Raw genomic sequence first — 13,100 nt, forward strand, 5'->3', positions numbered from 1 at the left:
GAGGAAGTGGCAGAAAATGGTTGCGCGGTTGTGAAATACCCCTTGGCTATCTGCCAACTTTTGTATCTATATTAAAATTTAAGACGCCCATACGCCTCATACTATGCCTGCCTGCCTTCATTTAAACGCCTTTTGTACAATCAAGTAATATCTCGAAGTGATGTTATTGTAAATCTTCATCTTCCTTCTCCCGTCGCTCTTCCTCCTCCTCCTCCTTCTCCCTCAGCTTGACTCCCTCCACCAAAGCAACACCTTCCATCCCAAGCTCTTCTCCACCCTCACTTGCACTTATTGCATCTTTCCCACCTTTCGATCTAGCCGCCTTTTGCGCACTCTCAATCCGTTCCCTCACTAGCCTCGCGATCGCATTCTCCGTCCGCACATTCAACACTTCCATTTTCTTCTCGAGGTCCCTCTTTAAATCCCAATTAGGTTTCTTGGGTTGCAATTTGAACAAGTCTACCCCCTTATCATCCTGCTCCTCTTCTTCTGCTTTCTTCCTAATTTCGTCCTCAACCTCTGCAGCCTGTTGTTCGAGTGTAGGTTTTTCGAGTGCTAATGTGGGAGGGGCTTCAAAACCAAGCTTGGGACCTTTAGTTTCAGGGTCGTAGTTACGTCCCGAGAGATGAAGCTTCGCGACGTCGGGAGAGGCAGGTGGTGAAGGTGAGCGCGTTGATTCTGGTGCTACAATCTCATCGGCTGGTTGCTTTCTTTTTAGGGTTTTGAGCTTTGCAAGTCGCGCTTTGCGCTCATCTGCGGCGGCGCCTAGAGTGGCATGTGTAGATGACATTGCCAGGATTTATATGATGTGATAACCTGGACGTGTAGCTGAATTGACGATTTTTGTATGTTCCAGTTACGGACAATTGAGAAGTTCAAAACAAATAAATTTACAGCCGGGAGAGATCTTGAAGTTCTAATGCGAACTTTGATTGGCTCACGGTAACCTCAGCCTGGTCATACCCCGGCCGCTAAGATAAACCTTAATTTTTTTCCCGGGCCCAAATTTTAAAAGTGTAGCCCTCTCTTATTACTGCCAACTGTATAAAGTGCCAGTCAATGGATTAGAAAATGCATGCCGGCAGCTGATGCCTCCATTTTCGAACTCTCTACCAAGACGATGGTCGCCATCGGAATTGCCAATTCTTCCGTTCCTTGCACCGAGAGTCTTCCAGCCATGGCCCTCCAAGAGTGCCAGAGTCTATTTGAAAACGAAAACGGGACGAAACCAAGGCCATGACGGGCATGCACGATCAACAGTGGGGAGGGGGGAAGATACATATTCAAAATGTCTGGGAGGTTCATCACCAAATGTGCTAGTGCAACCTAGCACAAGATATGCTAAATTCAGCAAACGACGAACAACCCCCACTTCCTTCGCCCGTATAGACATTCCTGATCATAGGTCTATAAGACGCTTTTCTTCGAAAGGTAGTCTCGGGAGGACAACTGAAAGCAATGGAGACGGGTCGCCTACTGAAGATCACTCAAAGGCTCCATATGAATCAGGATCCAATGGACCATCAGAGTGTCAGCTGAGTCCCGCCGCATCAACGAGTCAAGACTCTGGGAAAACAGAAGATTCTATGAATATAAGTTCTTCATTGAGACCTCGTCGCGTGCGATCAACTGCATCATCGTTTTACCGTCCAGGCATACATCTTGATACACATAGTGTGCCTTCTAGACCGGGAGCACTCCATTCGCGATCAAGAACTATTCCCAACAAGATCCATTTGTATAATCAGGATGTTTATACGTCATGCAATTTCAAGCCGAGTCGCTCTGGAGACCCTACTGCTCTTCCTCTACACAAGTTGTCGAAAATTATGCCTCAACAACCTTCGTCAACATCACATCTTTCTCCACAAATCAAGATACTACCGGAAAAGTCTAGCAATGAAACCAATTCATCAGACCAGCCTGTCGCCATTGCGGCAACGACAAAATCCACGAGAACTCATCACAGATCTACCAGGGATAGATCTGAAAGACAGGATCCGCCGGCTACAGGGTCGCGCCTCAAAAATAACCTTCCGAGAAGATCACTTTTTTTCCGACGACCTAGTGGGTATAAATTTCTCCGTGAGAATCACCGACGATCGAAGGGTATACTGTCTGTCAATAGGAATATCTCTTTGAATCGGCGACGCCTACACTCTGAGCGTATCACAATCGATGCAGGATTGCGCCAGGAATTGCTTGCTCATAATGAACTTTGGGCCCAGCAACAAGGCCTTCCAGAGCTTTCAACCAAGTATCTCAGAGTAAAAATGGATGCAGGAGCCAACATTATGAAGTTAAAAACGTGGAAATGGTCTTCCCAATTTGCCATTATTAATCAACGACACGAAGATGCTTTGAGGGGGTTTCCTAAGTTAGAGTACAATAATGTTGCTGTGTCGAAGTTTCCCCTTGCATCAAGGTTACTATTCATAAAGCAAGACAACGTCGCTGCCCTAGCTGCAATTTGGCGTCGAGTTCCCACAGAGATCCGTTCTCATGTTTGGGAGGAGCTTATGCTTACAGCGATGGACCAATATCCTGCATCAATTCTCAAGTTACTACTTGCAACATATCAAGCACCATGTTTTCCCCCTGGGTGGGCCGCAAATGACTGCCTCGATTTTGCAGTATCTCATTATTTTGGGTCACAAGAGCACAAACCCACTCCAGAATCTTTCACTGCCGAGGACCTTCGACAGATATTTGAGACTGTACAATATCTTCAGCTTCGCGGCCTCCGGCTGAGTGCGCGCTCAATCTACTTGTTGCAATTAATGATGAATGACCAAGAATTTAAGACGTTCTATCTCATACTAACGCGCACAAGACAGCATCTCACTGGCAAGACCTTACTACGATTTGCCTATCGTTTTGCACGGTCTCGCCAAACAGATATGGCTTTCCAAGTACTGCAGCAAGCAACTCAACAAGGCATTGATCTAAACCTTGAAAGATGGCCGCAAATCTGCAATGTGCTTCTTACCGGCAGATATCGTGACTACGATGCGCATGTTACTGATACAGAACTTTTTGATTTCATGCTACATCACGGTCTGAAGCCCGGGATTGTTACATACAACATCTTGATCCAAAATTCACTTCAAGCTGGAGACCATCTTACGGCGTGGCAAATATATGATATGATGATTGAAAATCGAGTAATGGCGGACGCCTACACCTATTCAATCATGCTAAATGACGCCAAGATTCGTGGGGATGACGTTGCGGTCGAAAAATTGGCGCACTGGATGAGTGAGGACAGTGTTCGAAACAGTTATACTGTCACAGACATATTAGACACAATATTTCGCTTACACAGGCGAGAGTATTTCAAGCGCGCCCCCAGTGAGAGAAGGTCTCTTCAAACCCCATTCTCACAGATGCTTCCAATCTATTTGAAGAACTTCGAGGTGGAACCATTGGCTCAAATCATACCTAGATTTCATGAGAATTTCTTAGGTCTGGGGTCGACGAGTCCTGAAGATGGTGTAGATGACACCCGCCCTGACATCCAGGGTCGTGTGGAAGAAGACCAACATCATCTCGACTTGTCTGTTACAAACCAACCCGAAACTGCCATATCACCCCTCGAGTCCGCTGCCGAAGACGCTCTTCTAGAACCGAACTATGTGACCTTAATAGTGATGCTGAAATCATACATTGGAAGCGTTCGGAACTACAAGGCTTTATTGAGATTTTACAACCATTTTAAAGCCCTGATAGCTGCAAGAGATCCAATAGTCGCTCCTCTATTGGTAAAGGCTCAAATATACAACCACTTGCTCGTTGGACTTGGCCATCTCGATGCGCCAATGCACGACTGTCTGAAAATCGTTGCTGATATGCAAGCTCCGCATTCCAAACCAAGGAACTCGGTAATTGAAAGTGAGATTGGTCAATCTCTTGATGAAGATGATGTTGCTGTGGTTTCAAGTAGTCCGGAACAGAGCGATATTGATTTTGAGTCAGATGATGCATCTTCTGATGTAACTGACGACACTTTCCAGCCACCCCCTCCAAGTCTTCATACATGGACTACATTACTTAATGTATTCATGCAACGTCATCAACCTCGTGCAGCCGAAAAGGTGTTACAGATCATGATTGAGAAAGAAGGTTTGGAGCCCAATCAAGCAACATGGAATGCATTGACCATGGGCTACATGAGACTCCAAGATCCACAAATGACCGCAGATGCTCTTATTCGAACGAAGCGGGCCGGATTTACTGTCGACCATATTATGGCAAGCAGGTGGTGGCTCAGATTCCAAGCTAGAGCTCGTCTAAGTGAAGCCTTGCAATCTGCTTCTGGTGGCAATGAGACATCACTGGCAGATGTAGCCAATGCTATGGAGTCTGAGTCCGAGATGTCACATCCGGCTGAGGACGATATCATTGATGAAGAAGTTTTGGAGGCTACCACTTCTAGAACAGGAGACATATACCGTATTCTTAAGCGCCGTCTACAAGCTGTCAATTCTCCTGTCTATCCTAATTGGATCTTTGACGCTATGATCCGGGCCGGCGAAGAAAATGTTATCGAGCCGGGAACAGAGCCAATAAGCGATGAAGTAGCCGAATTTCAAAGTGTATCGACTGAATCTTTGGATCAACTAAGTGAACACATCAATTGTCGACGATGTGGCTGAGTCTGAATTGGTATCGGCTCAATCTTCAGACAAGTCAATTAGTGTCAACGAACAGAATCCAAGACAGCTTCTAGACAGTCAAATAGACGATCAAACTGAACAACGACAACGACAATCAGTGATTGAAGACAAAAGAGAATCGAGACTGCTACCAACCAATAAGCTACTATTCCAAAGAACGAAACAATGGATAATGACGCCTGGAGTAAAAGCTTTCCGCCGCAGTTCTCAGGAAAGGGAGTTATTGCAGGGAGTAAATCATGTTGACGGCTATGATAAAAATGATAAGGACCGGCAATCTTGAAGATGTGAATATTGTATTACATATCTAGATGAGAGAGATCAAAGCTTGTGATTTTTATATATGCCACTTTTGCATGTATAGATGTACAGGGCTAGAGCTATTCGGGTTGCTTTGAATATAGACTTCATCATGAGCTGGGCAAAGTGTAGCTTATTTCATTTACTTGTGTGCAACTATGTATTATACCTTATGATAGATTAGACGAATTAGAAATTCATCTCCTTACCATACTAATGGATGCTGATTCTATTGATTTCTTCTCATCGTTGAGAAAACGATCTTTGGCGATTGGCGGCGAAGACATCTTTCGTAAAGGTGCGCCCGGTGAGCTTCATGCATATTCACATTCCCGGTGAACCCCTTTTTGAGCTCAACCAGAGTTTTTATGCGAGACTCATCGATAAGCACGAGGGGTTTCTTATCAGATATGCCAAGCATTTGGTGGGGTTTTATTTACCTTATGTTCTTGTAAGTCAAATGCAACTTGAAGCTGTCAATTGAGCAATTAAAAGATCAATAACTTCATCATGCCAGACAAGGACGCAGGTACTCCAAGAGTCTTCCTCATTAGACAGTAAGTCTTTGCTCTACTAAACCTATAGAAGCTTCAAGTCAAACATTCTCCATTGGTCACATATTAATCTTATACCCCGATATAAATTGGATGGATAATAAATGCTAACTCTGTGTCAGTGGTAAGTCACTTTTGGCTCTTTCAATGTTATAGTTCACACCTGCATAATACATCATTTAAACTCGCACATATCCATTAGAGATCTCAAGGTTTGGACAGTCAAAATTCTAACTTCATCATCTCCCAGGCGAAACAGAATGGACCATCTCAGGCCGCTACACAGGCCGAAGTGACATCCCTCTAACTCCCCACGGAGAAACCCAAGTTTCCTCGTCCGCTGGCGTCCTAGTCGGTCCCTCCAAAATCATCAATCCTTCAAAGCTCGCGCACATATTCATCTCTCCCCGAACCCGCGCTCGTCGCACATTCGAAATTCTCTTTGACGAAAAAACACAGCAACAACTTGCAGATAAAACAGAAGTCACAGAAGATATCAGGGAATGGGAATATGGAGCTTATGAAGGACTACTCACTGCGCAAATCAGAGCTGCACGTAAGGAACGGGGTTTGGATGCAGAGAGACCGTGGAATATTTGGACTGATGGATGTGAGGATGGGGAAAGCGCGGATGAGGTGAAGGAGAGATTGGATGGAGTTATTGCGAAGATTAGAGAGATGCAAGGTCCGTATATGCATGGGGAGAAGGGGGTGGATGTTGTGTTGATTGCGCATGGACATATTTTGAGAGCGTTTGCGAAGAGATGGATTGGGTTCGAGCTAGGAAGAGCGTTGCCCATGATGCTTGAGCCGGGAGCTGTAGGTGTGTTGAGTTATGAACATCATAAGGTTGATGAACCGGCATTCTTGTTGGGTGTGAATATGGGTGCCAGCGAAGAGTAAAAGCTTCAGTTCATGGGAACGACTAGACTGCATATTAAGTAGACATAGATATTAGAGCAACTGCTTTAATACACGCCTGATGTTACAAATTCTGGGTATCATGATTTCCGTTTAAATGTGTATAAGAACAAACCCTCGCGAGTAAAAGTATCTCTATCCTGATCCTCAATTTCCTCGACTAGGAACTTCTTCTTTGCTTTCTTCATAAATTGCATATCTGCCTTCCTCCTCTTCTTGAAACAGAAGTAAATAACCGCATTCTTTGATAATTCCAATAGCTCTTCGAGCGTCTGAAGTAGTAATGGAAATGCGGGTTCAAAATAGACGCAATCAGCTGCTAGAATAACATCTGGTTTATCTTTCACTACTAGCTCTGGTAATGGTTCACCCCTGTTCTAATCAGAGTACATTCATAGACAAGCAGGAGATTTTCAAGCATACCAATTCAAGATCAACGGTTCGACTTTCGAAGATACTTCGTTAAGAGCAGTATTTTGCTTCATGAGTTCGTACATAACCTCCATGTCGGAAAGGATTAATGGGTGTTGAAGATCACATGCTAGAGCTACAGCTAACCCGACCAATCCACCTCCAGCCCCGAGTTCGAGTCTGAATCTTGGTTAGCTCTTGAGCTTTGAAGTGTGCTGTGCTTTGTATATGATGTTGTAAAGTTCCAGAATTCGAGTCACAATTTTCCTTTTCCGCATTCCTTTTTACCCTCACCATGTAACACCTCTTCCAGATCTCTCGAGATATCAAAGAGGTCGAATTATATTATATAATTGTATAATATCATCGTAAGTGCATATCACTGCGGAGGAAAGAAACAGCACATGACTTTTACCAGGACATCAAAAATCTAGAAACCCTTCCACAAGATGATTTTTGCAGACTCCAAAACGAGATGAGATATGAGATGAAACTTACATCTTCGCATCCTTCAAAGCATCTTTGTGATACCGTAGCATGTGCTGCGCAAGTACCATACCCGCAGGCCAGAGTTGACCACCACATCCTTTTGAGAGATCTTCGTGTAGTTTTAATGGGGGCTCGAGAAGACCAGAAAAGTTTACGGTGCTGGTTGTGGCCGCTTTGTAGGTTGGAAGAGGAGCGAGATCAATTCCTATTGCTAGGGGAGAGAACTCCGGGGAGGGAGATCTGGAAGAAGTCATTTTGGGGATTCGAAATTTTTGGACACCCGCGACAACAATATTCATGCACTTCTGGACTGTTGATGTTGCCCCACCATCCCACCATGAATTCTGCCGTGTTATATAAGCCATCTCGCCTAATGTGGTTCACCGTCTTGGAAAGAGTTTCAATATCCCTTCATCTGTTCTCCCTGTGACAACCCTTTTTAAAACACTAAAAGGGCATTTCCCTGGCCTGGACAATTGAATATACTCGGCAAGGAATGCTAAGACCATCGAATAATGATGCAGGATTTGATGAAGTCTACAATCAATGAGCTGGTGAAAGATTCAGATAATCCTAACTACTCTCTCAGTTTGAATCTCCCTCTATTGCTATCAAAACCCCAGGTAATTGTCGGTAATTACCACAGATTACATCTTGTCTGGAGAGTAACTGACCTAGGTATATAACTTTGAAAGATCTATTTGGGCCAGTTTCTTGACAGTGTTTCTGTTTCCTTGAACTTGCCACAGAATGTTGCTAGCTTCGATGGGGCTGGTCAATGAAATTTGACTCTGTATAGCCTCAAATCAGCATGTCAACCTCCATAAATATCTCAATTGTCTGGTAAGGCGGGGGCATGATAAATTCTTATCCCTTACATCTCGATGATTCTCGAATTTCAGGTAAGGTGATACCGATAGGCGGATCTCCCTCTACTGCGCCTTTGGAATATCTGGCGATGGCAAGTCCATGATATCTAGCTTTTCCTATGTCGAATTTCTTCTGCCAGTCGCCGTTTTCATCCAAAGGTTCTGTTGACATGTATTATCTCTCATTCTGTATGCAAGTAGTATCTTCATCCGGACTTTCTGAGAATTATATCTGCAAGACTCTCTGGATATGGCATTGAGGATTACTTTGTCTGGTATTGCTATCTTCGGAGCAGTCGTTGATGCTATACCATCTATCGCATACCCGATCAATTCTCAGTTCCCTCCCATTGCGCGCGTGTCAATACCTTATTCATATACATTCCCGCAATCAACATTTACTTCAACCTCCCCTCTCCGCTACAGCTTAGCAGACTCGCCTCGATGGCTCTCTATTGATAGTACTTCTCGAACATTATCGGGCATACCATCTAGTAGTGATACTGGCACTGGAACTGTAACGGAGGTTATCTTTGGAGTAATTGCAAGCGACTCCTCGGGATCTGTGACGTCGAATACTACTCTAGTAGTGTCCAAAAACTCACCACCGACAATTAAAATCTCAGCCCAATCACAACTTGCTTCAGAAGGGCCTTTCTCAGCACCATCGACGTTATTATACCATCCTTCATCATCCTTCGAGATCAGCTTCGACCCGGCAACTTTCTCAAGTCTTAGCGGAACAGCTCTTAAATACTACGCTTTAACAGTCGACGATACACCTCTGCCTTCATGGGTTCTTTTCGACGAGAACACCCTTACTTTTAGCGGTCAAACACCAGAATATGCTTCTCTCATACAACCACCACAGACTTTCGGAGTTCAGCTTATTGCTTCGGATGTGTCAGGATACTCTGGAGCATCGATTCCCTTCAACATTAGAGTTGGGGTACATCTACTAGCATTTAGTACGGTAAACTCAGTTGTGAATGCTACACCAGGAGTGGAGATCAACTACACAGGTCTGCAAAACAGTCTTCAGCTTGATGGGCAGCCCGCCAATGCTTCGAGCATAGTCTCGATTACTGCTCAAACGCCCGAATGGCTTGACTTCGATAATACTACTCTCAGTCTGATCGGCACACCACCTTCTGATGCCATTTCGTATAATGTCTCTGTACAGGCTGTGGATTTATACGGGGATCAAGTTAATACTGTTGTGCTCATCAAGATAGCTACAGCGTTATTTGTTGGTCCAATCAGAGATGTGAATGCAAGTATCGGGTCTAAATTCTCTTTCAGTCTTGGTGCTTATATTGGAAACAACTACGATACTACATTAACGGCACAAGTGTCTCCACCAACAGATTGGATATATTTTGATGCTCATAGCTTCAAGATATCGGGAAAGGTGCCTACAACTGCTAAGCCCTCAAGCATCAATATCACGCTTACGGCAACCTCCAAAACATCAAAACGCTCTAGCTCTGAATCTTTCAATCTAGCCATTCAAGAATCAGATGGCTCCTCGTCCACAGGTATTCCACCGTCATCGGGCACATCTGTAACATCTGGTGTCAATTCACCTGCGAGCGGAAATTTGAGCAAAGGAGTGATAGCAGCAATTGTGGTTCCAGTATTGATTGTCTTTATCGCACTTATTCTCTGTCTGTTTTACTATCGCAGAAAACGTTCTAGTTCCCCATTACGTTCAGGAGGACCTTCCAAAGAGGATATTTCAGGTCCCATAAGGAACACATCCAGCATAGAACGAGCATATTCAGCTAAAAAGATCGCACCTCTGCAGCTCGATACCTCTGGCTTCTCCATCGATGCTAGTTCTAGTATTTACACATCAACTACTCCTAATATCGTGGTTCACGACAATCGTAAATCTCTCCGACGCTCACAAACATTGGCTCCAAAGTCGAATTTTCGCGAATCCCAAAGCTTCGGAAATAGGGCGCGTGCAAATTCAGAAAATGCACTGAGTAGCACTCCGAATCGGAGTATATGGAGAAATACACAAGAAACCGACTATACCTTGGATAGTTCGAGAACAAATAGTACTAATATACTGCAACGGAACTATTCGAATTACTCACGGAAAGGACATACAAGACGATCGCAATATGTTGTGGGTAATCATCCAAGGTTAAGGAATAGTGAGATGAGCCAACTTGGCAATCAAAGTCTCTTTGGGACCAACCATTCTGATGGTACGATATTGAACTTGACGGATAGTAATTTCTCAACTTCTCCTCTGGATAACTTCTCAGTGTTATCAGGAGATTGGAGTAAAGCAACCCGAGCACCTCTTGCACCACGACAAAACAAACAAAGCCAGAACAACGAGAAAAAACGAGCCCATCGTAAATCCACAATGCGAAATCTCAATTTCGCATTGACAGAAGGTGTAGATAAACGGTTAAGTGGACTTGGTCACGGAGCTCGAGAATCCATTTCTTCATTCGATATCTTGAACACACCGGGTCGTAGAGGAAGCATTGGACATGGTCAACATCCCAGTCTCGCACGCAATTCTCGCACGTGGAAAACGGTTCATACTCTGGACACGGATGTTGACAAACATCGCAGTGCAACAAGCGTATACTCAACCATCTCCACTGATCTTCTGAAATTCGGACACGCAACGGTATCGCCAAGTGGCGGCAATGAAATGCTAAGCATAAAACCCGTACCTAAGAGTCCTCGGGCCCCGGCACCAATCTGGGAGTCGGAAACAGGAGGAAATAGTAGAATGTCGTATAGTAGCATCAACACGCGACCTGTTTCTCGTCGCGGAGGCGCATCTCCTTTTTTCAGCGGTGGAGGAATGGCTTCTGTGCGTCGTAAGGCAAGAAGAAGTTATGCGGATTCGCCAACTGTGCCGGAAGAGGTACATGTTGGCGATGAAGTACAAGCTGCTGGTACGGGCGTCAATAACGATTCGTTGGGAATAACATATCCGAATGGATATTCGAGCGCTAAAGAAGGAACCAGACAGTTAAGATCGTATATCCAGGCTACGTTCAGCAAAAGCAGATTGAAGGGGAGTGACAGTTTGGTTAGCTTGGACAGTAGATTCGAGAGTGCGAGTCCGAGTATGCAGGAATTACAGATTCGTCAAGAGCAAGTGCCTACTTCGGGAAACGTGTCTCAGAGTCAGAGTAGGCATACGCAGCTTTTAGAAATAGATAAGAGAGAGCGAGAACGGGAAAGAGAAAGAGAAACAAGACAACAAACCACGGAAGCCGAAAATGGCAGCGACATCCTCCCCAGCGAATTCAGCGCCGGCAGCTGGGAAAGCATGGGCGAAAGCACAGATGTCGATTCGCAGCCAAATTTCATACGACACAGCACTACCACGACGATTCCCCAAATCCCACAACTTCCCCATTTAGGCGGCAGTATCAGTGGATCTGGAATCGGAGTAGGAGGTGCAACGGCAAATACAACAAGAGGAAGAAGTTCCACACTCGCTATCCCGCACTTTTCGCCATTTTTATCGAATCCGTATACTCCTGAGCTCGGGGATCAATCTGCAGATTCTATCTGGAATGAAACAAATCAGAATACATCGTTACGACGATCTACAGAAGCGGATTTGAAAGGAGATGGTTATTACACTTCGGTCTCACATCCCCACTCGACTTCCCATTCTCATTCCAAAGGGCCCTCTCAAAAAACCGAACAAACTCTCCACGAAGCACGCGAAGAATCCCCTACGATGGGAAATCTGATCGTAGGACCTAATGCACGTATGGTGAAGGGGGCGGGAAGGAGACCGATAAGTGTAGATGCGAGGGAGAATAAGAGGATTGGGAGTACGAAGGCGAGAATTGGACGGCAGACGGAGGGGGTGGGGAGTGAGGGGGATTTTAGCGCGTATATTTGAGTTTTTGTTTGAGGGAGGAGAAGAGGGAGGGAGGGCAGGGGTAATTGGGATTTGTGTTTGCGGGATGGATGGATGTTTTTGTGTTATCTATTTTGTGGCTTGGGATGAAGGGTTAGGGAGTGAGACTGAGGGGATGGATAAGATAGGATAGAATATAATAAGATCAGATATGAAATGAAATGATACATTATGTTATGAGAGATGTGAACTTTGAAGCGATCTCAAGCATGTCGTTATGAAAACTACCACTCAGTCACCTAAGTCTTGAGTATTGATATCAAAGTATTAATTAGCATTGACATTGGTATTAATATCTGTATGAACAAGAATAAAAACAAAAACAATAACACAGAAAATAGCAAGATCCCAAACCACAAATCCGAAATCAGAATATAGTATCTATATTCGCATCTGTATTCCCATTCCCATTCCCAGTCCCATTCCACCAGGACACCCATCTCCCACAACCTAACCACAACGATCTTCTCGCACAAAGTCAAATGCTACGAAGTATCCTCGTACCCGCCAAGGTGACAACACAAATACAAAACATATCACACAACGAATGCAAGCCCGCCTGCAAGAAACAAATCACAAAGAACAATCAAAGTCTCCACGAGTCAAATCCGTATCTACATTCATTTACATCGATCCTTGAAAACACGTTCAAAAGAAAAGTAAAGTATCGTGAGGAAGGATAAGAGTGAGTATTATGAAGACGAATCGGTTAATTACAACTACCTAGGTAGATGTATCAATGAAATTGAAATTCGTGAATAATCATCAGGAAATCCATCCATTCATTCATTCATTCATTCATTCATCCCTTCCTATTCATCCTACTTCATCAACCCCCTTTTGTAGACAAAAAAAAAGACAAGACAAGAAGATAAAAAATCAAAAAAGCAAAAAAGGATCATTGGGGTATTCCGTATATCCATCCATTCCCTAAACACCCCTAAAATACCAATTCCATCGTATC

At 44.3% G+C, this 13,100-nt stretch overlaps 5 protein-coding genes across 5 annotated transcripts; 3 read left to right on the top strand and 2 right to left on the bottom strand.

Moving 5' to 3' along the window:
* Positions 1-163: 163 nt before the first annotated feature.
* Positions 164-790, bottom strand: Bfra_011050 (putative cwf18 pre-mrna splicing factor protein; the record flags this gene model as incomplete). The annotated part of the gene is made up of 1 exon (XM_037341379.1): positions 164-790. One exon carries the CDS (start codon positions 788-790, stop codon positions 164-166), a length of 627 nt encoding a protein of 208 aa, XP_037188798.1.
* A 298-nt stretch (positions 791-1,088) lies between these two features.
* Bfra_011051 (putative pentatricopeptide repeat protein) lies at positions 1,089-4,959 on the top strand (the record flags this gene model as incomplete). The annotated part of the gene is made up of 2 exons (XM_037341380.1): positions 1,089-4,593; positions 4,625-4,959. The coding sequence occupies 2 exons, from the start codon at positions 1,089-1,091 to the stop codon at positions 4,957-4,959; spliced, it is 3,840 nt and encodes a 1,279-aa protein (XP_037188799.1).
* A 527-nt stretch (positions 4,960-5,486) lies between these two features.
* On the top strand, positions 5,487-6,433 carry Bfra_011052 (putative phosphoglycerate mutase protein; the record flags this gene model as incomplete). Its single annotated transcript, XM_037341381.1, has 2 exons — positions 5,487-5,505; positions 5,781-6,433. The coding sequence occupies 2 exons, from the start codon at positions 5,487-5,489 to the stop codon at positions 6,431-6,433; spliced, it is 672 nt and encodes a 223-aa protein (XP_037188800.1).
* A 98-nt stretch (positions 6,434-6,531) lies between these two features.
* Bfra_011053 (uncharacterized protein) lies at positions 6,532-7,605 on the bottom strand (the record flags this gene model as incomplete). The annotated part of the gene is made up of 3 exons (XM_037341382.1): positions 6,532-6,823; positions 6,875-7,042; positions 7,361-7,605. 3 exons carry the CDS (start codon positions 7,603-7,605, stop codon positions 6,532-6,534), a joined length of 705 nt encoding a protein of 234 aa, XP_037188801.1.
* Positions 7,606-8,470: 865 nt separating this feature from the next.
* Positions 8,471-12,118, top strand: Bfra_011054 (putative transmembrane glycoprotein; the record flags this gene model as incomplete). The annotated part of the gene is made up of 1 exon (XM_037341383.1): positions 8,471-12,118. One exon carries the CDS (start codon positions 8,471-8,473, stop codon positions 12,116-12,118), a length of 3,648 nt encoding a protein of 1,215 aa, XP_037188802.1.
* Between the last annotated feature and the right edge of the window lie 982 nt (positions 12,119-13,100).

The sequence above is a fragment of the Botrytis fragariae genome, assembly GCF_013461495.1.
Source record: "Botrytis fragariae strain BVB16 chromosome Unknown tig00000223, whole genome shotgun sequence".
In the NCBI taxonomy this organism is placed as follows: Eukaryota; Fungi; Ascomycota; class Leotiomycetes; order Helotiales; family Sclerotiniaceae; genus Botrytis; species Botrytis fragariae.